Below are 27,066 nucleotides of genomic sequence, written 5' to 3' on the forward strand. Positions count from 1 at the left end.
TGACCTCCACATCCTGAGCTCAGTGACTGGCCAGCTCACCCAGTAAAGAAATGAAAGTCATCCATCAGCGTTCACAAGAGTCACAGCAGACGCCACACACGCGACAGCCTGGAGCCACAGCCTCCAACCTGTGTGACTGCGGGAAAACACTTGAGCACACATCACTGACACGAGCATATTGGTTTGTAAGCTATAGAATGTGCCAGCGTGCCAGTATATTATGAACATTTTTGTGCCAGTACTGGGACTTGAACTCAGGACAGGGTGCCCTCACTTAGCTTTTTCTACTCGAGGATGGTGCTCTGCCACTTAAACTACATCTTCACTTATGTTTCTTGCTATTCAAGTCTCACAGACTTTCTTGCCCAGGATGGCTTCGAACCATGACCGTCAGATTTTGGCCACCTAAATAGCTAGGGTTATAGGCATGAGCCACTGGCACCCAGTTTTTTGTTTTGTTTTGTTTTTTGGGTTCGGTCGAGGGGCCTGAACTCTGGGCCTGGGCGCTGTCCCTCAGCTCTTCAGCTCAAGGCTAGTGCTCTACCACTTGAGCCACAGCGCCACTTCCAGCTTTTTTCTTTTTGCTTATGTGGTGCTGAGGAATTGAACCCAGGGCCTCAGGCATGCAAGGCAAGTGCTCTACCACTGAGCCAACTTCCCGCCCCTGGCACCCAGTTTTGAACTTTTTTTTTTTTCCTGCCAGTCCTGGGGACTGAACTCAGGGCTTGGGCACTGTCCCTGAGCTTTTTCTGCTCAAGACTAGCTACTACTAGCTACTACTCTCAGAGCGCCACATCCAGCTTTTTCTGTGTATGTGGTACTGAGGAATTGAACCCAGGGCTTCATGCACGTTAGGCAAACACTCTACCCCTGTTTCCAGCCTATGAACATTTTTAAATACCAAAATAGAACAACTTAAAGGGTGGGACAAGGATAAAATAACCCATATTTTAAGATATACTTTAATATGCCATTTACTAAGGGCATCAACTGACTCCTTGAAATCATTAAAAACCATATGAATTATTACATTTTTAATAACTATAACAGAAGTGAATACTCTTTCGTTTGCTTAAAAAGCAGGGGCGTTTTTATGACCCAGTGTTTTGGAAGTGGTCTCACTGTAGGTCCATTTACCTGCGTGACCCAGCCCAGGCTCCCCCAGCCTGTGCCCTGGATGCAGACACATTCCCCACCCTTCCCACCAACGACACAGAAGTCTGAGTGCTTTATTAGTGAAGTCCATTTCCCCTAGCGTCAAATAATGGCTCCTGCAAGTAAGAGGAAGTGCCATTACTATATTCTTGTGTTCTTAATGAGCTGGAAGTGTGATAGCATGTGTGCTTAGCATACCTGGGGCCCTGGGTTCAACTGCCAGCCTCCTTTTCCCCTTCAAAAAAAGAAAAAAAAAAACATGCTTTCAAAACATTCTTGCCATAGTCCTTTTGCTGTTGTTGTTGTTGTTGTTGTTGTCGTCGTCATCATCGTCATCGTCAGTCATGAGGCTTGAACTCTGGGACTGGGCACTGTGCCTCTGCTCCTCAGCTCACGGTTGGTGCCCTACCACTTGAACCACAGCACCACTTCCAGTTTTCTGATGGTTTATTGGAGATAAAAGTCTCCTGCCTGGGCTGGCTTTGAACTGTGCTCCTCAGATCTCCTCGGCCTTCTGAGTAGCTAGGATGACAGGCATGAGCCACCAGTGCCCAGCTTTTTTTTTTTTTTTTTTTTTTCCTTTTGAGATAGAGTTTTATATACAACCCAACATGGCCTACAACTCTAGATCCTCCTGCTTTCATGCCGGGACTACACGAGTGCATCACCACCTAGCCATAGTATAATTTTTTTTGAAAGCAGCCATTTCTTTCTGTGTTAAGTCATCACCTTCACCCTGATGGATAATTAAGTGTGTGGATTTTTTTTCTCTAATCTTTTCTATAATTGGCAGTCATGTCTTCACAAGAAATTTTGGAAATATGTGATTTTCTGTAAATGAGGTATTGCACCTCTTTAAACCGTACACACCCTTTAGCTAGGCAGAAAGAGAGATACTGCTTGAGACTTGTGCTTGGATTGTAAGAGTATGAAATAGGAATTCATATGGACAAAGGCTGGAAAGAGAGCTATCAAAATGAAATGAGTGTCCTAGAGGTAGTAAGGTAACTTTAAAATTATTCCAAATATCTTTATATTATTTGTCTAATAATTTTTCTTAATCTAGCGAGGGAGCTGGGAGCTGGGAGCTTGCATACATAATCCTAGCTACTCAGGAGGCTGAGATTTAAGGATGGAGGATTAAAACCAAACAGGGAAGTTCATGAAACTTATCTCCAATCAACCACCAAAACGCTGCAGTGAAGCTGTGGCTTCCAGACCCTGAGCAAAAGCTCCAGGACCAACACCCAAAAAATAAATAAATAAATAATCTAGTCATAGAGCTGAGCAGACCTGAAGGAGCCTTGGGGCTGTGTTACTCCCCCCACCCCCTACCATCACCACTATCAAGTAAATAAAATAACCACTTCTCAGTGGATTTGTCTATGTGGAAACCCAGTATGGAACCATATGCTTAATTTCAGAAAAGGGAGTGGATTATACACACGTTTTTCAAAAAAGTACAGCTATCTGGATCTGCCAGCAGTAGAAAGAAAGAGGAGAGGAAAAACAGAGCTGTTAAAAGATGATACACTTTAATGCTTTAAAAAAAAAAAAAAAAAAAGCAACCCTAGCCAGGCATAAATGGCTCACACCTACAACCCAGCTACTCAGGAGGCTGAGATCCGAGGATCATGGTTCAAGGGCAGCCCCGGAAGGAAAGTTTACAAAACCCTTATCACCAATTAGCTGCCAAAAAGCTGGAAGTGGTAGAGTGCCAGCCTTGAGTGGAAAAGCTAAGGGACAGAGTCTAGGCCTGAGTTCAAGTTCTATACACACACGCACACACACACACACACAATTTCTGGATATTTTTCTTCAATCCCCAAGAGGTTGAGAATGTGTATTTTAAAACCTAAAATCTTTCATTTATAAAAGACTATAGTATATATTATTTCCTACTTAAAATAAATAGCACATTACTATTTTTCTTTGTTAAGACCCACCATATTAGAGTTTAAACTCTGGGCCTTGTGCTTTGTAGTACTCTACTACTTAAGCCATGCTTTGCCCCAAAATAAGTTTTTACCCCAAGCCAGCCTAGACCATGACCCTCCTATTTGTATTTCCCAAATAGCTGAGGTGACAAATGAACCCTACCACACCTAGCTTATTGGTTGAGATGAGGTCTCACTATATTTTGTCCAGGTTGGCCTACAACCACAATCCTCCCAAGCTTTGCTTCCTGAGTAGCTTGGGATAATAGGCATGAGCCATTACAATGTTTAGAATTGTAGTACGTTTACTGATGTCTAATGAAAAAACACTGGGTAAAAATTCTTCCAAGTAGGAAGGTCTGAGAGGAGACTTCAGTTCAGAAACCAGGATCGCAGCCATCATCTTCTGGCATGAGTTAGGAGGTGGGACGGCTGAGTAGTTAAGAGTCACAAAGACCCAGGTCTCGGCCCAGCCCTGTCACTTCCAGGGGAGGGACACTGAGCTGGTCCCTTCACTGCTGTGTGTCATGCTGTCGTGAGGCCCGAACGCTAAGTGGCACAGAAAGCTCTCTGTGGAGCCAGCCACAAAAGAGAGCTATTATCGTTTGAAAAATTAAACCCCAACTTATTGAATTCATCCTTGGATAAATTAAAAGCTAAAACCAAGGGATGCAGGGTTTTAACAGCAGGAACCTTGAGAGACTACTGGCTGTTGAGCTTTCAACGTAAGCCTGGGGAGAATGCAATGCCCTGGGCTGGCCTGCGCATTTGCTAAAGATCAATGAAACACCATGGCCACGAGCATGAGCCATGCTGGTGGACAAGGCCTCCCTCCTCCGACTAGCCCCCCCTTCCCTCCCCCCACAGACCCAGGTTTGTGAATTCTCTCCCTCCCCACCCCCCAGCCAAGATTTTTTTCAGACACATTGGTTACTTCTTATAAAACCTTTAACCATGAGACTTACTTGCTTGTTTGTGATAGACAATTCTGTTTATTTTCTGTATTCTGATAGGAAATTGAGCTTTAAAATATTTAACCCACTGGCACTTGGCTTTATCGATTCAGTTATAACGAGCTCAACCAGTGTAAAAACTGTTCAAATCTTCTTGGAGTTGAGAAAAATTACTTCTTTGCCGCTTTGAATCGATAATAACACAAATAAAAAATAAGTTATGGGCCTGGGGGTGAGGCTCTGGTAGAACACTTGCCTACGTGTTCAAGGCCTTGAGTTTAATATCCAGCATCAAGAAGAATAAATTAGCATTAAAGCAAACACACGTTTAGCAACATAGACGCTCACTGTGTTCTTAGGCTGCCATCGTCGCCACCGGCATATTTCTGTCTGCGGTCACCCCCAATGAAGACCCCAGCAACGTGTTCTCAGACAGAGGCAATAAGCTCCCCAGAAGTGACCCCTGTGTGGCTGGGGGTGGCCCTGCCTGACCAGCCTCACGTTTGATGGGGAGATGTGCTATTGCCATGGGGGCTCCAGAAAGCCCCAAGTGTCTTGCTCCCAGCATGCCTTGCTACTAACCAAGTTCCAGGCACGTAACTGGGATTTCAGGTCACTATGAAACCCAAACACTGGTCCTCAGGAAAGAAAAGGGACATTCATGCCCTTCTCCCCAGGGAGCCCACTCTGATGAGCCTGTGCCTCCACATGTGTCTAGGGCTCACACCTGTCGTACTATAGCCCTGGACGGTGATGGAGATTGGGCCATGTCTCACAGCTGGAGAAATGAAAGTCCAGAAAAGAGAGCGACCATCAGGGGCCACGTGAGCGGCTTTGCTGAGACACAGACTGGACTGGTCTGATCTCAGAGCATGGCTCTCTGTACCCCACCCCCGCACCTGCCGGTTATCTGACCTTTCCTTCTCCTTAGCTCTTTGTTCACATCCACAGGCTCACAAACATGCAGGAAAAATGTTGACAAGGGAAAGCTTATGTTGTTGGCTTGTGGTAATTGAGCCTGTGTTCCCAGGCAGCAGGCATATGACTCATTTCGCTAAAATCAATATCGTTACACTCATCCTCTGGGAAGTATTCAGCCAGCTGTAAATTTAACCATCCTGACTCAAAGTTAACGAGAAAAGAAGCTTACTAACTTTCAAATCAAACTCCATCTATCAGGAACCAGAGCCATCTCGGCAAGGCAGCCCAGGGCCCGGAAGGGTGGGGCTAAGAGCGGGGGCGAGGGCTGCGTCCGCGTGCTCCCTTCTCTGGATCTCTGGCCCCAGCCATGCTCCCAGAGCCCACAGTGGCCTCACCTGCAGAGGTGACGTCCTACCTCCAGGGTGGTTGTAAGCGTACAAGCCAATGGGTCTTCCAGGGAGCCCCAGCCTGATGACAGGGCCCACCAGACACCAGCAACCACTATGTTCACACAAGAAACTGGTGGCTGTAATCAGGTCTTTTATCATATATAAGTAATTATCTAGTCAGGATTGAATTTCCCCAGAATTGGGGTCAAAAAAAAAAAAAAAAGAGTTCTTGACTTGCAAACCAGGTATGACGCAGTGGTTTATGTGTATGTTGTTTTGCTGGAACTCAGAACTCACCATTCCAAAAGCAAATGTTGCGCAACCATGTTGAGCTTCCAGAATCGCCCAATGAATGTGGCCTCCTCTGAGGAGGGTGCCATGGCTCCTCCAAGCGGATTACACTGGTAGGTGGAGCATCACCCCAGAGTAGCAAGAGCAACGAATAAAGGAATAGAATACTGCCTCCCAGATGCCACCTGCTTCGCCCAGAGAGCTAGCCCGAGCGCCTAGATGAGGACAAGGAGATGGGTTTGGGGTGATGCAGGACAACTCCAGGCTCTTTCTGAAGTGGCACTGAGGGCTACATGGTGTTTTCAAAGGTTTAATAATATCTAATTAAAGGTGGGTACCTACCTAGGGAAGCTTCTCCCTCCAAAATTATTTGGGAAGAGAAAAGTAGTGAGGGAAGAAGAGGGAGAGGGAGAGAAGGAAATAAGGAGAGGTGTGGGAAGGGGGAGGAGGGAGGGAGGGGGGAGGAAGCATGTAGAAATGGTGGCACAAGATGAGGGCTGAGAGCACAGCTCTGGGAGCAGACCCTTCCCAGTGGAAGCCAGTGGGGCTGTTCACAGAGCTTTTAGGAGGATCACAGGTGACAGGGACAGAGACTTCAGATGGAAAAGGAGGACAGATCCCCTTGCTGGATGGCAGGGAGGTGGTGGGTAGGCAGCTGTTCCCTGGGGCAAGGGGCCTGCAGGATCCTCTGAGCCTCACCTCTTGATCTAGCAGCCACCATCACGGGGCCTAAAGGAACAAACAGGCAATAAGTGCCAGGGCTCTGAAAGCATATCCATCAGGTAGGACCGTGACACTGCAGGTCAGCTGCTCCCTTCTCTAGCACTACCTGAAGGACCAAATTCCCCTGAGAGGTACCTCGGGGCTCAAAGCATAGAAAGAGGGGCTCAAGCCCTCTGCAGAGCCTTCTTGAGTCCCAGCAGGAGCCAAGGAGCTTCCCTTGCAGCCTCTCCTCGAAAGCCCATGAGCCCCAGTGCTCTTCACTGCCTTTATCTGCGTGCCTCTTGTCCTTCCTACGCCAAGTGTTCTAAAGCCGCTGGGGTTAGCAGATGTCCAAAGCTCAAGGAGCATCTTTAGCCGCTCTCTTGATCAGGGGAATCTGTTAAGCTCAGCCTGGCTTGCTTTCTTCCCCAGAAGCCTCTGCCACCTGCTGCAGGTGGTGAGCCACTTGCTGCCAGACTGGAGCCCTGAGGCTCCAGGAAGTCAGGCTTGGCACACTATTTCTGAAGAGGGCATGCCAATGCCAGGAAACCTCTGGATTCAGTTCTGTCACAACTGGCTAAGGTGGCCTTAAGAAAAGTCTCCAAGCACACGAAGCCTTGGTTTTGCATCCAGAAAGTGGGATGGAGTAGGAGACCCACATGTCACGTAAGCAAAAGTCTGGCACCCACTTCATCCATGGGCTTGATGGAAGCCAGGAGGCAGTCCAACACCTCGGCAAGAATTACCAGTCAGCTATTCTCCCTGTCCTTGTGGCATCTCTGTAACGGAGACACATGGTCTAGAATGGAGGATGGTATCAGAAGACGCTTCTGAGGAAACAAGAGGAATGGTCAATGAGAGTCTCTCATTTCTACTCGACAACCCCAGCAAAAGCCCCAGGGACACCATGTATGGGAGGAGCCAACCAGGGGCAGGTCCAGGAACAGGCTCCTTCAGTACCGGATGTGGGGGACACCCACCCAGACCTTAAATAATGGATGATACCATGCTGTCGCACCAGAAGGAAAAGAGAAACTGGGGAAGATGGGGAAGAACCCTTGGCCGCCCAAGGTCTCCTCAGTCTGCCCCCAGACCTATGGCCGTCAGCCACAGGGGTGCTTTTTGAACTGACCTAAACTGATTGACTCACTTGGGGATATACTCCAACAACTATGGCTCCCTGGATGACACCGTCCCTGGATGACACAGGCTTCCTGGTCAATGCAGAGGAAGGATGGGCACCTTTTACTTAGGGCCTACCAGGCATCACAGCTCTGCTCCCAGAAACCCCTAGCCAGTTATGGTATGGGAGCAGAGCCAGAGGAGTACCCCATCTTCCTAGCTTGGAGTGGAGGAGTGGTTATAAAAGAAAGAAGAGTCTTAATTTGAAGCCTATCCATACTCCTTCTATGCCATTCGTAGTGTAGAGCTGGAGTACTACACAGATGACCCAGGGGGCTGGGTGCACATTAAGAGAGCAGAACTGTGCATAGACAGAGCAGCAAGAAGTACAGGCAGCAGCCTCTGCAACACTCCCTCCACTCCCCATCCACTCCCCTCCCCCTCTCCCCCCCGCCCCCCGCAGTGGCCTTAATGGTCATGCTGAGTGTGGGGGCCTGGAACCTTCCAGAAGCACTGCTAGAACCACTTAAACTTGAACAAGCTATGGGGCATTTGAGGAGACTGTCTGATTTGGTCTGCAGGATGGGTCACTCACAAAGCTGGTGAGGGCCCTGGTGGCATCTGCCAGTGTTCCCTGAGGCCACCTCAGCCTAATGTACCCAGAGACGTTTGTTAGGAAGATTACAGACGGAAACAGGAGCGCCACAAATAATTAATCTGTGAGCAGATTTTATTAAGTGTTGATTCATGGTTGTTCCATAAGCCAACAGCCCGTCAGAACTATAAATTAACGAGATAAAATGTTGCTGGCCCTCCATATTTCAGGCCGGGTATTGACATTTTAGAATCTGCAGATTTTTAACTGTATTGATTGAGGACACCAGGATAAATGGCCCCGGCGCCAAATTCCCATTAACGACAATGGGCACGGAGTGACTAATTCCCAAAGCGCTGCAGTGAGAACGGCCTGCATTGCCTTCTCCTGGCAGGGAGCTCTAATTAGATTGAAATGAAAAAGCCAAATCACCATGGGCGGAAAAGGCAGATCAAGTAAACGGAGACTAGACTTGGTGAAGAGAAAGGACAAGTCAAACCAGGACAAAGGCCACGGGGGCTATGCAGCCGCCATCTCAGCCTCAGCTGTAGACAGCACCCAGCGAGACCCAGGCAGATGCTGGAGTGAGCCGGGACGCGGAGACTGCGGGGAGGGCCGGGCCTGCTCACCCTAGCAGCCCACAGGGACTTCTCTCTCTTGGGCAGGGAGAAAAGAAGCAGCCCTGGCAGTGGATGGAAACAGAGAACACCAGGGCAGGACCACCTTCCAGGAGCTCTCCTGAGAGGCAGGAGATGGATAGAAATGGTCCATTTCAACAGCAGAGGTCCCCTCTGGGGACAGGAGGTCTTCCAAATGCAGAGCTCTGAATCCCTCAACCATGCCCTCCTTAGGGACAGGCAGCATGATCTCAACTGTAGTCCCAGCACCAGGTTTTGCACATAATAGGTACAAAATTAAGTAATGAATTGAGTGAAGGAAACTGAGCCTCCAGAAGAGCCCAGATGAACCCAGAGGCGATGCCATTCCCAAAAGAGTGGCCTGATAGGTCCTCAGTCACCCCCTCCCGAGAGCACACAGGAGCCTGGGGTGTGGCTTAGTGGTAGAATATATGCCTAGCTTGTGCAAGGCCCTGAGTTGATCTCCAGCACCGCCCTAGAAAATAAGGACCCAAAGCTACCCAACACCACCTTTCCCATCCATGCCACTCCCCTGAACTTTTTTTGGGGGGGGCGTGGACTACAGAGGCTGAACCTCAGATCCTGCAAGAGGCAGCCCCAGACCCACCATCAATGGGGCCAGCAGGCTGCTGTTGGACCAGATAGGCAAGAGGTTGCCCTGCAGCCTCTGGGGAAGCCACCAGGCTGCAGGAACCAACCCTCCTCGCCCTGAATGAGGCACCCAGTAGGAAGGTGGCCAAGGAGGGTCCCAGGAGGCCATGGGAATATTAGGAAGCTAGGCCTGAATCGTGCTGGTTTGATTCTAGCTCTACCTGGTCTGTGCCCACAGTCACCCAGTGGGGGACTTGGGAGGGAAAGCTCCTCCCGCTTAGCCCTCCCTCCCTGGCCCACCGGTCAAGGGCTCCTGAGGAGCTAGCCCGCACAGACCCACGTCCTCACAGGCCTTCTCAGTGTGTTCACTGAGGCAGAACCAGAGACTCCCAGAGACTCCCCTGAGGGGCGAAACCAATCAGCCTCCCAAACAGCAACCCATTGATAGGAATTCTAAATGGATTCCAACCAAAGGACACCATGATCGAGGTAAATCTATTTCAGTCAGATTGCATGTTAAAAGCCCCTGCAGTTCGGGGCTGAGACAACCTTGGCTCTGTCCTCTGTGCTGGCTAGCAGAAGCCTACCTCCCATATTCTGCAGGGAGTCTCTGTTCTGGCCACCAAACCATCTGGAGTCACCCAGAGATGAGCCCTTCTCAAGAACTCTTCCCACACCCCAAGACCACATGAGGTTTGTGATCCAGAACCCTCTAGAGAGCCTTCCTCAGCAGAAGAGCTGCTGGGGTGCCTCAGGACAATGATGTAGCCCAACCCACCTGTTTCAAGGTCTGTTAGGTGCAGGGTGAAGTCAAAGCCACCACTGAGGATGCGCCGGCCACAGGGAGACCACCGCGCCGCCCGCACTGCCTCACTGTGCAGGAAGTAGGTCTGCAGGCAGCGCCCCGAGTCCACGGCGTTCCATACCTGCGACAGAAATGCAGACAGACAGCATCAGCATTGAAATGAGGCCTGGTCTCCTGGCTCCGCTCAGCCGCAATCAGGGGCTCACCCAGGAGTTGGAGCCCCCGTTAATTGCTCCACCAACATCTAGATGTTACACCTCTCCTTGCAGAAACATGCAAGCTTACTTATTCTGAGGCTAAGGAAAAGAGCATTTCCTGTGTCCATTCACCTTCCCTGCCCTTCACACCAGCTAGCCACAGCAACAGTCACAGTCCCATCTGAGTGTCCTGTACATCCTGCTATCTGTCCTGTGGAGGCTATGGCACAAGGCCAAGCTATTCCCATGGGCTCTCTTTAAAGAAGCTCCCCAAGGGGCCAGCCACACCTGTATTTCTATCTAGGCAGGGGGCCAGCACCTGCCTTAGGGACAGCTTCCTTCTGGGAGAAAGCACGGTCCCTCATCTCCATCCCAGCATCCCACAGGGTAAACGAGGTCATCAGGAGAAAGCTCTATGCATACTGAATGACTTCGGCAAGTGGTAGAAGAGCCCAGGTACAGAGCTGCACATTCGCATGGAAAGGCAGGAAAGCTGGAATCCCCTGGTTGGCGAGGCCTGGCTCACAGGGGTGCTAGGGGCAATGAGACATACACATAGCCTGCACGGTCACTGTGAGGCAGAGCTCAGCCTCTACTTGACACTGCTATTTATCCCTCATGAGACCTGGCCCAGTGGCTTCACCTCTCTGGGCCTCAGGCTCCCCATCCATGAAGTGGAGATAAAGAAAGCATTGCAGGAGTGAGGAGCTGGTGACCGGCTGGTGACCAGCAGGAATCACACAGCCGCAGGATGTGATGTTTGAGGCTTGCAGTGGCCACGAGTCCCTGAGCTCTTCTCACCTGACCAGGAAAACCAAGCTTCCTTTTGGTTAATAGGAGAAAAACCCAAACAAAGCACACCCACACACTCCTGCAGACCTGATTCGAGGGGTAACCTTCCTATTGAAGGAGAAAAATCATTCCCGGCCAAGTCCTATAGGTTCTCAAAGGGCAAAGTTGGGGAGTTCTGAGAGCGGTTTCCTGGGAATATGTAGATGTCTATGCTTAAGAAAACAGGAGGTCAAGTAGAGCCTTCAAAGGATGCTAAGCGCGCACTAGTTATTTTTTTCTGTACCAGGGGTCAATATCTAGGCCTCAAACTGAGAAATCAAGAAATAGCGGTGGTTACATTTAGAAACAGGGACAGAAATAACAGAAGAACAGCCAAAAGACTTCAAAGTAGAGCAAGAACTCATGGAAGGGCAGCAAAGGGCAGAGAAAGGCTATTTCTGCCAAACCACGTATGAATATGGGATTAAGAGCAAAAACAGTCAAAGTAAAATGAATTACCAAGACCTACAGGGTTAACAGGGCCAACTAGTAATAAATTAATATTCTGTACATAAGACAAGCCCCATATGCCAAGTATGAGGTCATTCATTTTTTAAAAACACACACACACTACAATCTTATTAGGCTGGCTACTATCAAAAGAACAAAATACCAAGAGTTGACAAGGATTTGGATAAACTGAAACTCTGGGTTTCAACTGTAAGGTGTTACTGGAAAACAGTATAGAGGGTCTTCAAAAACATAAACACAGAATTACCAGATGATCCAACAACTCCACTTCTAGGTATGTACCCCCAAACTGAAGCCAGCATCATACAATATTATTTGCAAAAACAAAATAAAAAATAAAAACAATATTATTATTGCTTCCATGTATCCACGGAAGATAATGGATAAGCAACAGGTAGTCTATCCATCCAGAGATACAGGGGCAGAAAGAGGCAATCTGGATACCTGCTACAACACAGATGAAACTTGAGGACATGATGCTGACCGAAATAAGGTAGTTGCAAGAGGATATCTACCGCATGGCTCCACTTCATGAGGGTCCCTGGGTAGTCATAGGCACAGAAATGGAAAGAGTTGTTGTTCCAGGGGACAGAGTCTCGGTTTTGCAAGTTCTGCAGGAGGATGGATTGTGGTGATGGCTGCGGGACAGTGCCGGTGTGCCTCCCGCCACTGAATGGAAATGCTGAGAATGGCCTCAACAATGAATTTTATATTGCATGCATTTAAAAAAGAGACACCCACAAAACAACATCGACCTCGTTTTTTTATTCACTTTTCTTCTTTTTTGGGGGGGGTGGGGGGTCAATTGTAGGGCCTAAACTCTGGGCCCGGGTGCTGTCCCTCAGCTCTTCAGCTCAAGATTAGCATTCTACCACTTAAGCCACAGCGCCACTTCTGGCTTTTTCTGTTTAGGTGGTGCTGAGAAATCGAACCCAGGGCCTCATGCATGCAAGGCAAGCGCTCTACCACTGAGCCACCTTCCAGCCCCTTCATTCACTTGTAGTAAGGCTACAAGAACATGCATGAGGATGGGGGTCCCTCCTGGGATTGGAAGGAGAAGGGTGGGGTTGGGAGAGAACTATGAATACAGAGCAGCATCTCCTCTTCGGAGTGAGAGATGGTCACATGGGAGGGGGTGGGCAAGGGAGAGGGAGAAAACTCCCACGCAAAGATACCCAAATGCTCTCTTCTGGGAAGCTTGTTCGGTTGTCCCACAGATACTTCCAGAGAACCTGCTACTAGGCAGGGGTTGTTCAACAGAAAACGAGGACCAGCCCCTTGCCTTTCAAGAGGTGGCGTTTCAGTGGGGAAGAAAGAGGGAGAAAGCCAGCATGATATACTGTGTATCTGGTATGTATCTGGTATTGATAAAGACTGACAGTCCTGGGATTTGGACTCAGGCCCTGGGTGCTGTCCCTGAGATTTTGTGCTCAAGGGTAGTGCTCTACCACTTGAACTATAGCTCCATTTTTGGTTTTTAAAGGTAAAAGTCTCAGGGACTTTCCTGCTGGAACTGGCTTCGAACCACGGTCTTCAGATCTCAGCTTCCCATGTAGCTAGGATTACAGGTATAAGCTACCGACACCCTACTTACAACTGAAGTTTTAAAAGGTAACTAAGAAGGGGGGTTGTAAGGTCAAGAAGAGGGGCCAGGGTAGCCAGGTAGATCTCTCCAAGAAGACCTGAAGGGTAAAGAAGAAAGCTTTGAAGAATTTGGGGGAGGAGCATTTGCAAGCAGAGACAAGAGGATACCTGGCACCACCAAGCAAGAGCAGGCAGGGCAGTGTGCAAGAGGCAAACAGGCAGAGATGGTAAGTAATCAGCAATGAGGTCAGAAAGTCACAACCAGAACATTCAGGCCTTCATAGGGAGAGGATGGGGACAGGGTATCTTCTAACAGGGCCTTGGCGGCCATACAAGGAGGAGAGCAAGGCAGATGCGGGGAGAGAGAAGGGGGGCGATGCAAGAATCCAGGGTAAATAAAAATGTCGTTGCTTAAACATTGTTGTTAACAGGCCAAATTACCTAGAAAGGCATTTTTTTTTTTACTGTCATTACCTAATTATAAACACTATGGCCAACACTAGGCATTCTTTTTTCATTTTTGTTCACCTGGTAGGTAAAAATATTTTACAATTTCCTAAAAGTTGGCAAGGTTGAGACTCTCTTCATTTCTTATTGGGCTTGCATGATTTTTCTTTTCTAAAGTGCCTTTTCCATATTCTTTCGCTTCTTCCCTTCTGAATTTGATTTTTTTCTTATTATTTGTATGTTCTAGATGCAATCCTTTGCCAGCTATATCATGATGAAAAAACAACAAATTGTCTCTAGCTTATGGTTAAAAAAAAAAAAAAAGAATCCAAGGTACAGGAGGAGAGTAGCTGGGACCAACTGGAGGCCAGGGAGGAAAGGCTCGGCAGAAGGCAGAAGCAACAGAAGCCCCCGGGACTAGAGATGGGATAGGAGGGCAAGAGAAAAGACCAAAATGACCCTTTAACATTTTGGCCTGAGCACCAAAAGAAATAGTTAGACTTGGCTACAGGAGGAGCAGCCCAGCAGGGAGGAACCAGGAGCACAGTTCTGAATGACAGAAGCAGGCCACTGAGTCCACAGTACAACGGTCAGAAGAGGCCTAGGACAGAGGCTGAACACGTGGATGGCCCTGCCACCGAGACGGTGCGTAGGTCATGCCCTGGCTGAGCTCTGCCCACAAAACAAAAAATGCAAAAAGTAGGCCAGAGCCTCATCGAGCCTCCCCCACCACCCCACGCCCTCCCAGACTTCACAGGCCAGACCAGAACGAGGGTGGGCCTGCAAGCCAAGAGAAGAGCCTGGCCAGTGCGTCACTTGCTGCTGATGGTCCCATGCCACCTGGGAACTAAGCCCTGGACTTTCCCATGCCAGTGGTGGGGACGTGGGTGACATCACACTTTTTTTCTGTGTTTTTAAGCATAACATATACTTATAATGACTTCATAATTTAAAATAAAGATGTCAAGTTAAGGGGAGAGGAGAAGAAGGAAGGGAACAAGAAATGGAGAAAGCAAAAAGGAACAGGTAAGAGAGGAGGATGAAGCAAAGGAGGAGATGGGAGAGAGAAGGCGGGAGGGGCAGAGAGGAGTAAGAGGATGATCAAGGTAGAAAGAGAGGAAAAAGTTTTAACTCAGTGATGCCAAGGGCAGCCAGCAACGCAGCACATTTGAGTTTTGGACTGGGGTCACCCAAACAGACCCAGGGAAGGACTTAGGGGGGTTGTGGGGCCTGGGCACGTGACAATTCTTGGAGGTATGGATGTAAACATCAGCAGCTCTCCTGCACAAGGCCCTGACAGCGATGGCACCAGAATCAATGCTGACCAGTCAGCCACTGCTCAAAGGACCCAGGGCAAAAGAGAGGAATCTTTGCCAATCGCTCTTCCTAATTGAATTTAATGTTCACTGTCAGGCTTTAAAGATTAATTCCCAAACATTGCAGCGGCCTGAAGTGTCTGCCTTTTTTCAATGAAGCAATTAGAGATCCCAAACTACCTTCATAGAATTAAGGAGCCAACTCTTCTGTCAAATGCACAGAGATGATTCAACCTATTAACTAGAGGCGTTGTATGTGTCCAATCAAAGTAACAGATTTGAGAAGAACATGACCGGCAAAATGTGGTTTGACCACTGGCACGTGTCCTGTATGCGTGGTTTCCACTGTCTGCTTCCTGAAACGGGGCCCCACCCCGAGGAGCAGGGGGGAAGAGGTGGGCGCAGAGGCCTCCTTAGATTGGGAACACAGCTTGTTGCTTCAGGCCCGAGTCATGTTCTTCCTGCCTACCTGCCTTTGGGTTTTCATTAGAGGAGAAATACAATCTCCTTGTAAAATATTCAAACTGTTCAGAAGTGCAAAAAGCAAAATCCCAAAGGAATCAACTACAAGATTGCCGTTTCTCTGGTTACAATGGAAATAAGTATGCTCTGAAAAAAAAAAAAGAAAAGAAAAGAAAAGGAAAAAAACTTGTCAAAAGTGAAAAAAAACACAAAGAAAGTCATCCATAAGGCCACAACCTAGCCGGGTGTCAGTGGCTCACCCTGTAATCCTAGCTACTCAGGAGGCTGAGATCTGAGGATCGCAGTTCAAAGCCAGCATGGGCAGGAAAGTCCGTGAGACTCTTACCTCCAATAAACCACTCAGAAAACTGGAAGTGGGGCTATGGCTCAAGTGGTGAGTGCTCACCTTGAGCTGAAGAGCACAGAGACAGCGCCCAGGCCCAGAGTTTAAGCCCCATGACTAATACAAAATAAGAAATAAAAAAAAGGACCACAACCTAGAAGTAATGGCTGTCAAACTTCTGGGGGAACCTCTGCCTCTCATAGGAGACTCTGCCCAGCCAACCACGGCCCCCACCCCCACCCGGGCAGCACTCCTTCATCCCTGGCTTCTGGTCATCTTTCCACCTCACTTAGCAGCTCTTGTTGCTCCCAAAAATGATTCTAGAGACCACTCCCAACCTTACAGCTCAGTACAAACCTGCGGATTCTGTGCTCCCTTGTCAGTGGGACAAAGTCAGTCCACCTGCCTGTGAAAACCGGAGGATACTTTGGGGGAGGAAGGTGTTCAAGGACCAGAACTGCCGTGAACCCACAAGCCGATTAGGGCAGGTGCCTTAACAAGGATGAATATCTACTAGTCCATGAACTGGACCTATTTACTCAAGCCCTCTTTAATTTCCCTAAGCAATGTTCTGCAGGGTTTTGAGGTTTGTTTTGTTTTGTTCTTGGCAATACTGGGGACTGAACTCAGGACTAGGCAGTTGCTCTACCATTTGACACAGGTCTCCAGCCCCTTTTTCCATTAGTTACATTCAAGGTAGAGCCCCATCCAGCCTGGGCAGTATTTTCCCCACTTGTGCTTCCCCACCAGCTAGGATGACAAGCACGTGCCATCATGTCTACACATTGGTTAAGATAGAATCTGGAGGGGCTGGGAAGGTGGCTCAGTGGTAGAGTGCTTGCCTCACATGCATAGGCCCTGGGTTCAATTCCTCAGCACCACATCAACAGAAAAAGGCAGAAGTGGGTGCTGGGGCTCAAGTGGTAGAGTGCTAGCCTTGAGCTGAAGAGCTGAGGGACAGCGCCCAGGCCCAGAGTTCAACCTCCATGACAGACCAAAAAAAAAAAAAAAAATCTGGAAAATGTCTCTTCACCTATGCCTCAAACTTTCATCCTCCAATCTGCACCTCCTAAGAAGCCAGGAGTACAGGCTTGAGCCATCATGTCTGGCTTGCAGGTTTTAAACGAAAAGACTTTGCATATCTTTTATCAGACAGATTCCTGATTATTTCATGTTTTAATGATATTAAAGCTGATTTTTAAATTTCAGATTGTTCATTTCCAATATGAGGAACTAGAATTAATTTTTTACTGATCTTGGACTCAACAATGCAGCCTACTTTTTTTAGTTCTACAAATTACTTTATAGATTCAGTAGGATTGATGATTATGGTACTTGCAAATGAAGAGTTTTACTTTCTCCCTTTCTGCTTTCTTGAGAGAATGGGCTTTAATCTCTAGGACAATGCTGACTAGACATGAGGAGAGTGGCCATCCTGGCTTTGCTCCTGATCATATGGGGAGGTATTATTTATTTGTATCTATAGAGCTGGGGATGGAACTCAGGACCTTATACATTCTGGGCAAGCCTACTATACCCTCTCTAGCCTGTCAGTCTTTATTGGTACAAGTATGATATTGCAAACTAATGTTTACGTTGTTTTCTTTTGTTGTTAATCAGCAAATCAGGGATGTGAGCTCTTCTCTGGCTTGTTTGTTCTACTGATGCTCTACCACTTCAGCCTCACCTCTAGTCTAGCATTTTGCTGATCAATCAGAGAAGGAGTCTCACAGACTTTTCTGCTTGGGCTATCCTTGAACTATGATCCTCCAGATCTAGCCTCCTGAATAGCTAATAGCTAGGATTACAAGTATGAACCACTGGTACCTACTTAAATGTAATTTCTTTAATAGACATGAGGCTACTGGGCTGTCTATGAGAAAGATTTTTGTTATCAGAGTCTTTCAGGGCATTTATTCATATCCTCTACATTATAGAGTACATTGGTATAAAGTTGATCATCTATTTCCTTAGTATTCTTTAAATATCTGCAGGATCTATAACTAAATCACTCCTTTCACTCCTTTAACTGACAATTCATAGCTTTTCTCTTGCATTCCTGATTCTAGGTAAAGGTAACTTCAGCTCAGAAAGGCAGCTTTGGGGCATGAAAGGTGGCTCATGCCTACACTCCAGCAGTTGGGAAGCTGAAGCAAAAGGATTGTGTCAGGTCAAGTTGTACCACACACGGATGTCCTGTCTCAAAATAAACAAACAAATAGCTTTTGATTCACTGATTGCTCACCACTACTTCTCTGTTTCTATGTCAAGTATTTCTGCTGTTACCTTTGCTTCTTTTGCCTATTTGACTTGCATTTGCTCTTTTTTTTTTTCTAGTGGTTTAAGATGGAAACCAATATCACTGATTTGAAAATTTTCTTCTCTACTAACATAAGCATTTGATGTTATAAATTAGTCTCTGAGAACTGTTCTTGCGACATCCTATAAATTTATGTGTGTGTGTGTGTGTGTGTGTGTGTGTGTGTGTGTGTGTGTGTGTTTTGTGACACTGCTGTCCCAGTCTTTCATATCTAACTGGCTTTCTGTCTGTGTCATTTATCAGATATCGAGAAAGGTGTGTTGAGATATCCAACTGTTCTTGTGGATTATGTTATTTCTCTATTCCATTTGGGCAGTTATGCATTCTGAGGCTCTCCTATTACATGTGTGTATAAATATTTATGCACATGGTGTTTGTGTAGCTGGTGTTATGCACCTACAGGTATGGCCTCTGTGGTTTTGATTCTCATTATTCCTGTAATATTTTTTGCTTTGAAATCCGCTTATCTGGTATTTATATAGCTATGCTGGCTTTCTATTATTACTATTAGCCTTGGCTCTTTTTCCATCCTTCTATATTTAACCTTTCTGTGTCTTTAAGGTAGATTGTATAATCACATACTGTCATTTAACACAACCCAACAATCTCAATCTTTTAAATGGGATGTCTACACCCTTTGCCTATTATTGATCAGGCTGGGGCTTAAATCTCGCCATTTGTGCTCTACTTATCCCACCTGTTGTTTTTTTCTTTTCTTTGCCTCCTTTTGGATCTTTTATTTCAATTTTCTTCCCACCATTAGCCTCCTAACAATACGTTTTCTTTAGTTGATTAGTAGTTGCTTTAAGGTGTACAGATCTTTAGCTGATCACAGTCTACCCTCAAGTAATATCGCCACTGATTGTAGAAACAGGAAACAACGCACACCATCTCCCCAAGGCAGCCTTGTACTTTTCTCCTGCATTTTACATCTCCACATGTTACAACCTGCATGATACATTGTGTTTTTACTTCAGGAGTCAATCATCAGGGAAAGTGACTTTTAAATAAGGAAAAAAGTATTTTGCATTCACCTACATATTTACCACTTCCTGCTCATCATTCCTCTTGTGAGATGTTGATTTCTATCTGGGATCATTTTCCTCCTGCCTCAAGGACCCCCTTTATTAACATCCCTTGTGATGCAAACTTGCTGGGGATGAATCACTTCAGCTTTTAAATGTCTGCAAAAGTACTCTGCCTCCTCTTTTTGAAGGATAGTTCACCAAGTATTAAATCTGAAATTGACAGTGGTTTGGGTTTTCATTTTTCTTCTCCGAATTGAGTTCCTCTCTCCTCTGGCATTATTTCCAGGAAGTTTGGGGTCAAGTTTGTCTTTGTCCCTCTGTATATAATCTGGCTTTTTCCTTTCCGCTTTTAAGATCTCCTCTGGTTATAAGAAAGTTCATCAAGATACATTGCTGTGTACATTTTCCTTTATGCTTCTTGGGTCAGGAGATTCACGGAGATGAGCTATGGTTTTCAGCAAGCAAAAAACTTTTAGCCAACTTTACCTACTTTTTTTGCTCTAAGGCCCTCCATTCCATGTATATTTGGTGAATCTGAAGTCATGCCACACATCACTGATGCTCAGATCAAGCTTTTTGCTTCCTGTTTATTACTGTATCTTCAAGTTCATGTACATTCTCTCTTACACTTTCTAATTTGCTACTAATCTTACGCAATCTATTTTTCATCTTTACAAGTTCAAGCTGGATCTTTTCTATTTCTTCCATGCCCTCTTTAATCTGCCTATGCTTTTCTCTGTCTTTTTTTTTTTTTTTTTTTTTTTTTTGTCGTGGGGCCTGAACTCTGGGCCTGGGCGCGGGCGCTGTCCCTCAGCTTTCAGCTCAAGGCTAGCACTCTACCACTTGAGCCACAGCACCACTTCCGGCCTTTTCTGCTTATGTGATAATGAGGAATTGAACCCACGGCCTCATGCATGCAAGGCAAGCACTCTACCACTGAGCCACCTTCCCAGCCCCCTTTTCTCTGTCTGTGTTTTTGTAGTAGTCAGTTTAGTGGTCACGTCTACTAATTGTATTTCTGCCATTTCTGGGTCTATTGATCAACTTTTCTTCACATCACAGTTCACATGTTTCTATTTCTCTGCATGCCTTGTAATCTTCATTTGGATGCCAGACAACATTTTACTTGACCTTAATATATACCTCACAGTGGAACATCAACCAAACGGAAAAAAAATTCACAGGATTGAAACAAGAATAATTACATAATCATAGTTGAAGACTTTAATGCTCTTAAAATGAATTTTACTCTATTAGATATTTTCAATTTTTGTATTCCTGTTAATTCCCTTGCAACTTGTTCTGGGACATAGTTTAATTACTTGGAAACAGCAGACCACTTGCCAGGGCAGCTCCTACGCTTTATTAGGAGAGATCACAGAGGTATTTAGTTTAGGGCTTATTTCACCCACTACTAAGCTTAATATCTGTGCAGATTATGAAGAGTTTCCAGCTGGCTTATTGGAACGTGAACTGTTAAGTGCTGGGAGCTCTAGGGTTTGTTCTCATGGCTCTTTTCAGGTGGCTTTTCCCTCGCTTCAAGAAATCTCCTCACAAAGCATGTGCTCATCAGAGCTCCTTGAGAACATGGGGGAAGCCTCTCAGACACCTCTTTTCTCTTTTTTTCTCTCTCTCCCTCTCTCCTCCTGTCTTCCTCTCTCCCTGTCTCTCCCTGTCTCCCACTCTCTCCTCCTTTCCTTCCCCTTCTGTCTCTCCCCTTCCCACCCTCCCCCTCCTTGAGAACAACTCTAACTCAACACTGCTGGATTCCTAACTCAATCTCCTAATCCAGGGTCACCACAAGGACTCAGGATGTCACCGGGCAGAAGGCCAGTGCCTTACTCCCACTGCCTGGTGTTCAGTGTCTTGAAAACCTCTTAGGTTCTGTCTCGCTTCTTAGTTGTTTAAGATGAGAGCCGGCATCTGGTCCCTATCACTCTGTCTTAACCAAGACCATTAGTGCCATTGGAAATGGTAGTTCAGCTACCAAATATTTACAGTTGTCCTTTTTGTTCATTATCTTATTATTTATTACTAATTTAACTCCACTGTGATCAGAAACTAGGCTCTGTGTTATTTAAATCCCTTTAAATATACTGAGATTTGCTTTATGGCCTAGCTTGGTGAAGTACTATTTGGAACTCAAAAGCACATTATCCCTTCCTTGTTATATATACAGCATTGGACAGTGTCAATTAGGATGGCTTAATGGTATCATTACAATCTATCTTTACTGGCTTGTCGAGTTCTTTCTACCAATTTCTTAGAGAAGGATGTTAAATTCTTCAACTGTGGTTGTGAAATTATTCTCCCTTTAATCTGTAGGGGAAAAATTCATGTGTTTGGATGGTATGCTATGAGGTGCAAATCTCTGGTAATACTTTTTGTCCTGAAGTCTATTTTATTGATTACTATTAAAATACTTACCATTTTCTTGCACATACTGTTTGCATCCTTCCTCTTAATTCTACCTATTTGTTTTTAGCTTGTTTGTTTCTTTCTTCCTGAAGATATGCCACTTCTCAGCAGCATGGTTTGGTCCTTCTTTTGAATCCATTCTGACAATCTCTTCTCATTGAAGCATTTGTTCATTTACTTTTTTTTTTTGTCAGTTGTGGGGCCTGAACTCTGGGCCTGGGCGCTGTCCCTCGACTCTTCAGCTCAAGGCGAGTGCTCTACCACTTGAGCCATAGTGCCCTTCCAGCTTTTTCTCCTGATGTGGTACTGAGGAATTGAACCCAGGGCCTCATGCATACAAGGCAAGCACTCTACCACTGAGCTACCTTCCCAGCCCTCCATTTACTTTTAATTAAATTTCTGGTATGATCAGTTACATCTATCACATTGACATTTATTTTGTTCTTACCTCTCTTTTTATTTCACTCTAATGCCTTTTTTGGAATAACTATTTTCATAATTCTACTTTATCTACTTGCTTTTGAGCTATATCTCCTTATATTATTTAATGGCTGCTCAAGGGATAATAGTCATCCTTAATATTGTGTCAATTCACAGAAAAGAGCTTGCAATTATAAATAGCCCTTCCCTAACCCCTACCCTTTATATTGTCATATGTTTTACAGCATGATTACTTTCCAAATGTTCTTCATTCCTTGCTGAAGATTCAAGTTCTGACCTGATGTCATCTCCCTTCACCCTGAAGAACTCCGTTTTGCAGGTCAGCAATGTGCACCTGCTGGTAATGAATTCTGCTTTCATTCGTGAAAAATGTCTTTATTGTTCCTTCATTCTTGAGGGACACAGAGTTACAGGCAGACAGGGTTTTTTGTCAGCAGTGTAGATACCATCGCTGCTTCTGGGATCCACTCTTTGATGAGAAGTCAGTGGTTTCCACATCCCTGTTCTCTTCCGAGTCAGAGTCATCCTCTCAGATTTCAAGATTTCACAGTTGATAGTTATTATTTTTCTTTGTTTTGTCTCCAGAAGTTTGGCTGTGATATGCTCAGGTGTGATTTTCCCTGTACTTGTCCTATTTGGGGTTTATATTGAATTTTTTTTCTTTTGAACCTGTAAATGCATATATTTTTGTCAAATTTGAGGAATTGTTACTCACTCAAAATATTTTTTCCATTCTCTTTCCTCTTCTTCTGGGACTCCAACCACATTTGTAGTAGGTCATGCAATATTATCAAGTCTCTGAATATATGTTCTTATCTCTGTTTACAGATACATACCAAATAGTAAATACCTGCTATGCATACCTAGTAGTAAATTCTTAATTTCATACATTGTATTGGTCAGTTCTCAAATCTCTATTTATTTTATCATTTTTGTTCCTTTACTGAGATTTCCACTATTTTAGTTCATTGCTATGACACTTTCCTTTGTGCCCTTGAGTATATCCATGAGGGCTATTTTTAAGTACTTGCTTTTGAATGTCAACATCTGGATCCTTGTGGGGACAAGACTTCTTTTCTCTTGTGTATGAATCCCCCTTTCCTATTTTTCACTTTATCTAGCAATCTGGGGGGTATAATGTCCAGAATAGTGAACATCACAAAATGTGTGTTGTATTAACTCTGGGGTCTGTTATGCTCTTTTGAAGAATGCTGATTTTTAAAAAGAAAGCAGGCAGATAAGCTCTACTCCGATTTCAAACTACATTTCCCCTGTGTGCAGCAACAGAAAAGTCTCTGCAGATCTCTTAGCCTTAACTGAGCTTCATTCGCCCTGCCCCATGCATGGTTTAGGAGCCATCTAGAGGTCTGACTAGAATGTGTGCATAAGCAGATTTTTACATGGCACTGTCCTTTAGCTTTTTCTTTTCTTTTCTTTTCTTTTCTTTTGTTTTGTTTTGTTTTTGGATCCAGTCATGGGGCCTGAACTCTGGGCCTGGGCACTGTCCCTCAGCTCTTCAGCTCAAGGCTAGTGCTCTACCACTTGAGCCACAGTGCCACTTCCGGCTTTTTTCTTTTTGCTTATGTGGTGCTGGGGAATTGAACCCAGGGCCTCAGGCATGCAAGGCAAGCGCTCTACCACTGAGCCACCTTCCCAGCCCTCCCTTAGCTTTTTCATTCAAGGCTGGTGCTCTACCACCTGAGCTCCAGCTCAACTTCTGACTTTCCTGCCTGGTTTTGAACCATGATCTTCATATCTCAGCCTCATGAGTAGCTATGATCACAGGCATGAGCCACTGGCACCTGTCATTCTTTCTTAAAATTACCATGCTTACTTTGCAGCTGCTGTGGTTTTCCCAAACTTTGTCCTCTGGTTCTTCAAGCCAGTAACACTAGTTTCCTTACCAAGTTCTTAGTACCCTGCGTGGGCAAAAACTGAGCCTACCGGCAGAAAAAGAAATGTCATTTCCTTCTTTAAGGGTCAATTTCTTTCAGTTTTCTGCCTGCTTCCTGCTGCTTGCCAACAGTTGTAGGTGCTGATCTTGTTGCACAGAGTTTATGGTTATTAGCTGTGGGAGGGCTTAGTCTGAAAGATCTACAGCTTCATTACTGGAAGCCATAACTAATTTCTCATTTTAAGCCTCTGCTTTGCAATAACAGAGAGTAACACTCCACCCAGCCCCCTTCTCACCTCCCCCTCACACCTGCTGTACACATACTCCATTACCTCATTACTTCAGTCAACACTTTCTCACATCCAGCCTTCTGGCCAGGATATTTAAGAGACTGAGAGGACAGGGGATCACAAGAAGGCTGGCGGTGATCTACAGACTGTTCTCACCGCTGGCATGAACGGGGAAAGGAGCAGTAAGTCCAGGAAGACTCCTCCACACTTCTCCCCCCCCCCCCCCCCCAGCTCCACACCAGCTTGTGGAGAGCTAGCTACACGGATTCCACCATCCTTGGTATAGAAATTTTAGCCATTTAATTTCAATTCTTTTTCCTTTTGTTTTTGTGCCAGTAGTGGGTCTTAAACTTGCGTTCTCATTTGGCTTTTCCACTCAAGACAAGAGCTACAGCTCCACTTAGGCTTTTTCTGGTTAATTGGAGATAAGAACCTCATGAACTTTCCTACCCAAGTTGGCTTCAAACTACAATCGTTTGATCTCAGCCTTGAGTAAATAAGATTATAGGCGTGAGTCACTGGTGCCCAGTTCTTACTTCAATTCTTTGGGGCAGGGTACTCCAGCTGATGTCTGGGTGACACTAACATTTGCTCACACTGTAGGAGCAGAAACAGGATTTTTATTCTACACCGTCCTCCAAAATGCTTGCTGAACTGTTTTCTGTGCCCCAAGATGCAAGTTCTCTCAGAGTAAAGGTTGAGGAGAAACTCGATCAGAATCTGTAAGTACATGAACATTCATTACACAGAGAACTCCAAGAAATTATTCTCTCTATTCAATAAGGTCAGAACAAAGGGAAGGAGTTTTAAATGTCAACAGAAGATGTAAAAGGGCAAAGAAGAGTTTTCTTAGAGTAAAAAGGATTAAGCGCCTGACATCAAAGACGGAGTTGAGGAGCGCGGGAGCGTGGAGCCAGGGCTCTGGAGGTCATCGACATCGAGTGGATGGTGCAGACGCTTGCAGGCAGCCCAGCCAAGCACGGCGCCCAACAGTCCCCGTTCCAAAACCGTCACAATTCTGGCTATGTCTCAGAGACAGAATTTGCCAACTTGACTTCTACCTCCAGGTAACAATAATCAGGTACTGAGCAGTGACTACATGCTGGGAATGCTTATAACCACGTTAAAAGAATGATTTCAGAGTGGGGCGCCGGTGGCTCACACCTGTCATCTTAGCTACTCAGGAGGCTGAGATCTGAGGATCATGGTTCAAAGCCAGTCTGGGCAGGAAAGTCCATGAGACTCTTATCTCCAATAAACCACTCAGAAAACCAGAAGTGGCACTGTGGCTCAAGTGGTAGAGTGCTCGCCTTGAGCTGAGGAGCTGAGGAACAGCGCCCAGGCCCAGAGTTCAAGCCCTACAACGACAAAAAGAAAAGAAAAAAAAAAAAGAATTAATTCAGAGTGGCTGGGCACCAGTGGCTCGCCCCTATAATCCTAGCTACTCAGGAGACTGAGATCTGAGGATTGTGGTTCAAAGCCAGCTCAGTCAGGAGACTCTTATCTCCAATTAACCACCAGAAAACTGGAAGTGGTGCTGTGGCCCAAGTGGTAGAGCACTAGCTTTGGGCTGAAAAGCTAAGGGACAGCATCTGGAGCCAGTGTCTCACACCAGTAATCCTAGCTACTCAGGAGGCTGAGGTGTGAGAATCAAGGTTCAAAGCCAGCCCAGGCAGGAAAATCCATGAGATTCCAACAAAAAGCTGGAAGTAGAGCTGTGGTTCAAATGAATGACAGAGCACCAGCCTTGAGGGAAAAAGCTAAGTAGCACCACAAGGCCCTAAGTTCAAGTCCCAGCACTGACACAAAAATAAAACAAAATACCATCTCAAGCTGGGTGCCAGTGGCTCATTCATGCATGCAATCCTAGCTGCACAGGAGGCTGAGATCAGGAATATTGCACTTCTAGGGTAGTCCAGGTGTCCCCCCAAAAAGAAAAACAAAGTTCCAGAAACCCTATCTCAACAGAAAAAGATGGGCTATAATGTCAAGCATAAATAACCAAAATAACTCAAAAACAACCAGAGCAGAAAGTGGTGGAGATGTATTTGAAGCAGTAGATTATACCTGCCTGGTAACTGTAAAGCTCTGAGTTCAAACACCAGTATGTTCTTGGAGGCCTCATCTGGATGTGGGTTTTGCCAGGCACGTGTGTGTGCTCCACTGGGAGTCGAGAATGCAAAGCCTACAGGTGACACTGAAGGCCCCTCACCTGCCCAGCCTCCCTTCTACCACCCACCTCCTTTTCCCCACTTTCTCAATGTCCTTCTTATAACCTCCTGCCCACTCCTCTCTTTGAAGCATATCCCTCCCTCTCCACTTGACTGGCCCTGACTCATCCCTTCATCTCCGATGAGATGCTCCTTCCTCCAGGATGCCCTCCTGACTTCCCCAGACTGAGTAAAAAGGCCCAAGGGCTGCTCCCATGGTGGCTGGGTTTCTCCCTAGGAAGGCAGGTGCACCACCTGGTAGGGACGAGGTAATCATCTGTCCTCCCCTTCCTTAGGCCCCAGTGGGGTCATCATGCCATCCCCATTGTGTTATCTGTAAAGCTTTCAGGTTGTGAAGAAACATGTGCTGTTATGGTAACCCCCCACCCCACCCCAGGGCTGTCACACAGATGATGCAGTCCCTGAGATTCCCTTCACCCTGAGGCAGCTGAGACTGGGACATGTTCAGATGAGGAGACGGGAGTTCCAAGTAGGAAACGTTGTCCAAGATTGCCCAGGAAGCTAGGAACAGGCCACATCCACGTGCCTCTCAGCTGGGTGTTCCTCACCTGTTTTGACCCCGGGAACGAATACACAACCCAGAGCAAAGGGGGGGGGGGGGGGAGGACACTGACCCGAGTCATCGCACTCAGACCCAGGCAAGCACTGAGAGCCTGTTGGCCTCTTCTAATCTTCTGTGCGTGCTGCATTTTCC

General features: G+C 46.2%; 1 protein-coding gene across 7 annotated transcripts in view; it reads right to left on the reverse strand.

Moving 5' to 3' along the window:
- Positions 1–27,066, reverse strand: part of Wdr25 (WD repeat domain 25) — a 129,381-nt gene that overhangs the window by 32,061 nt on the left and 70,254 nt on the right. For all 7 annotated transcript variants that reach the window (XM_069997569.1, XM_069997572.1, XM_069997571.1 and 4 more), the window contains one exon: positions 10,073–10,220. In XM_069997569.1, the coding sequence (XP_069853670.1) occupies positions 10,073–10,220 (148 nt within the window). The remainder of the gene's footprint in view (positions 1–10,072; positions 10,221–27,066) is intronic.

This window comes from Dipodomys merriami, unplaced genomic scaffold (assembly GCF_024711535.1).
Source record: "Dipodomys merriami isolate MVZ:Mamm:240054 unplaced genomic scaffold, mDipMer1.0.p SCAF_50, whole genome shotgun sequence".
NCBI lineage: Eukaryota > Metazoa > Chordata > Mammalia > Rodentia > Heteromyidae > Dipodomys > Dipodomys merriami.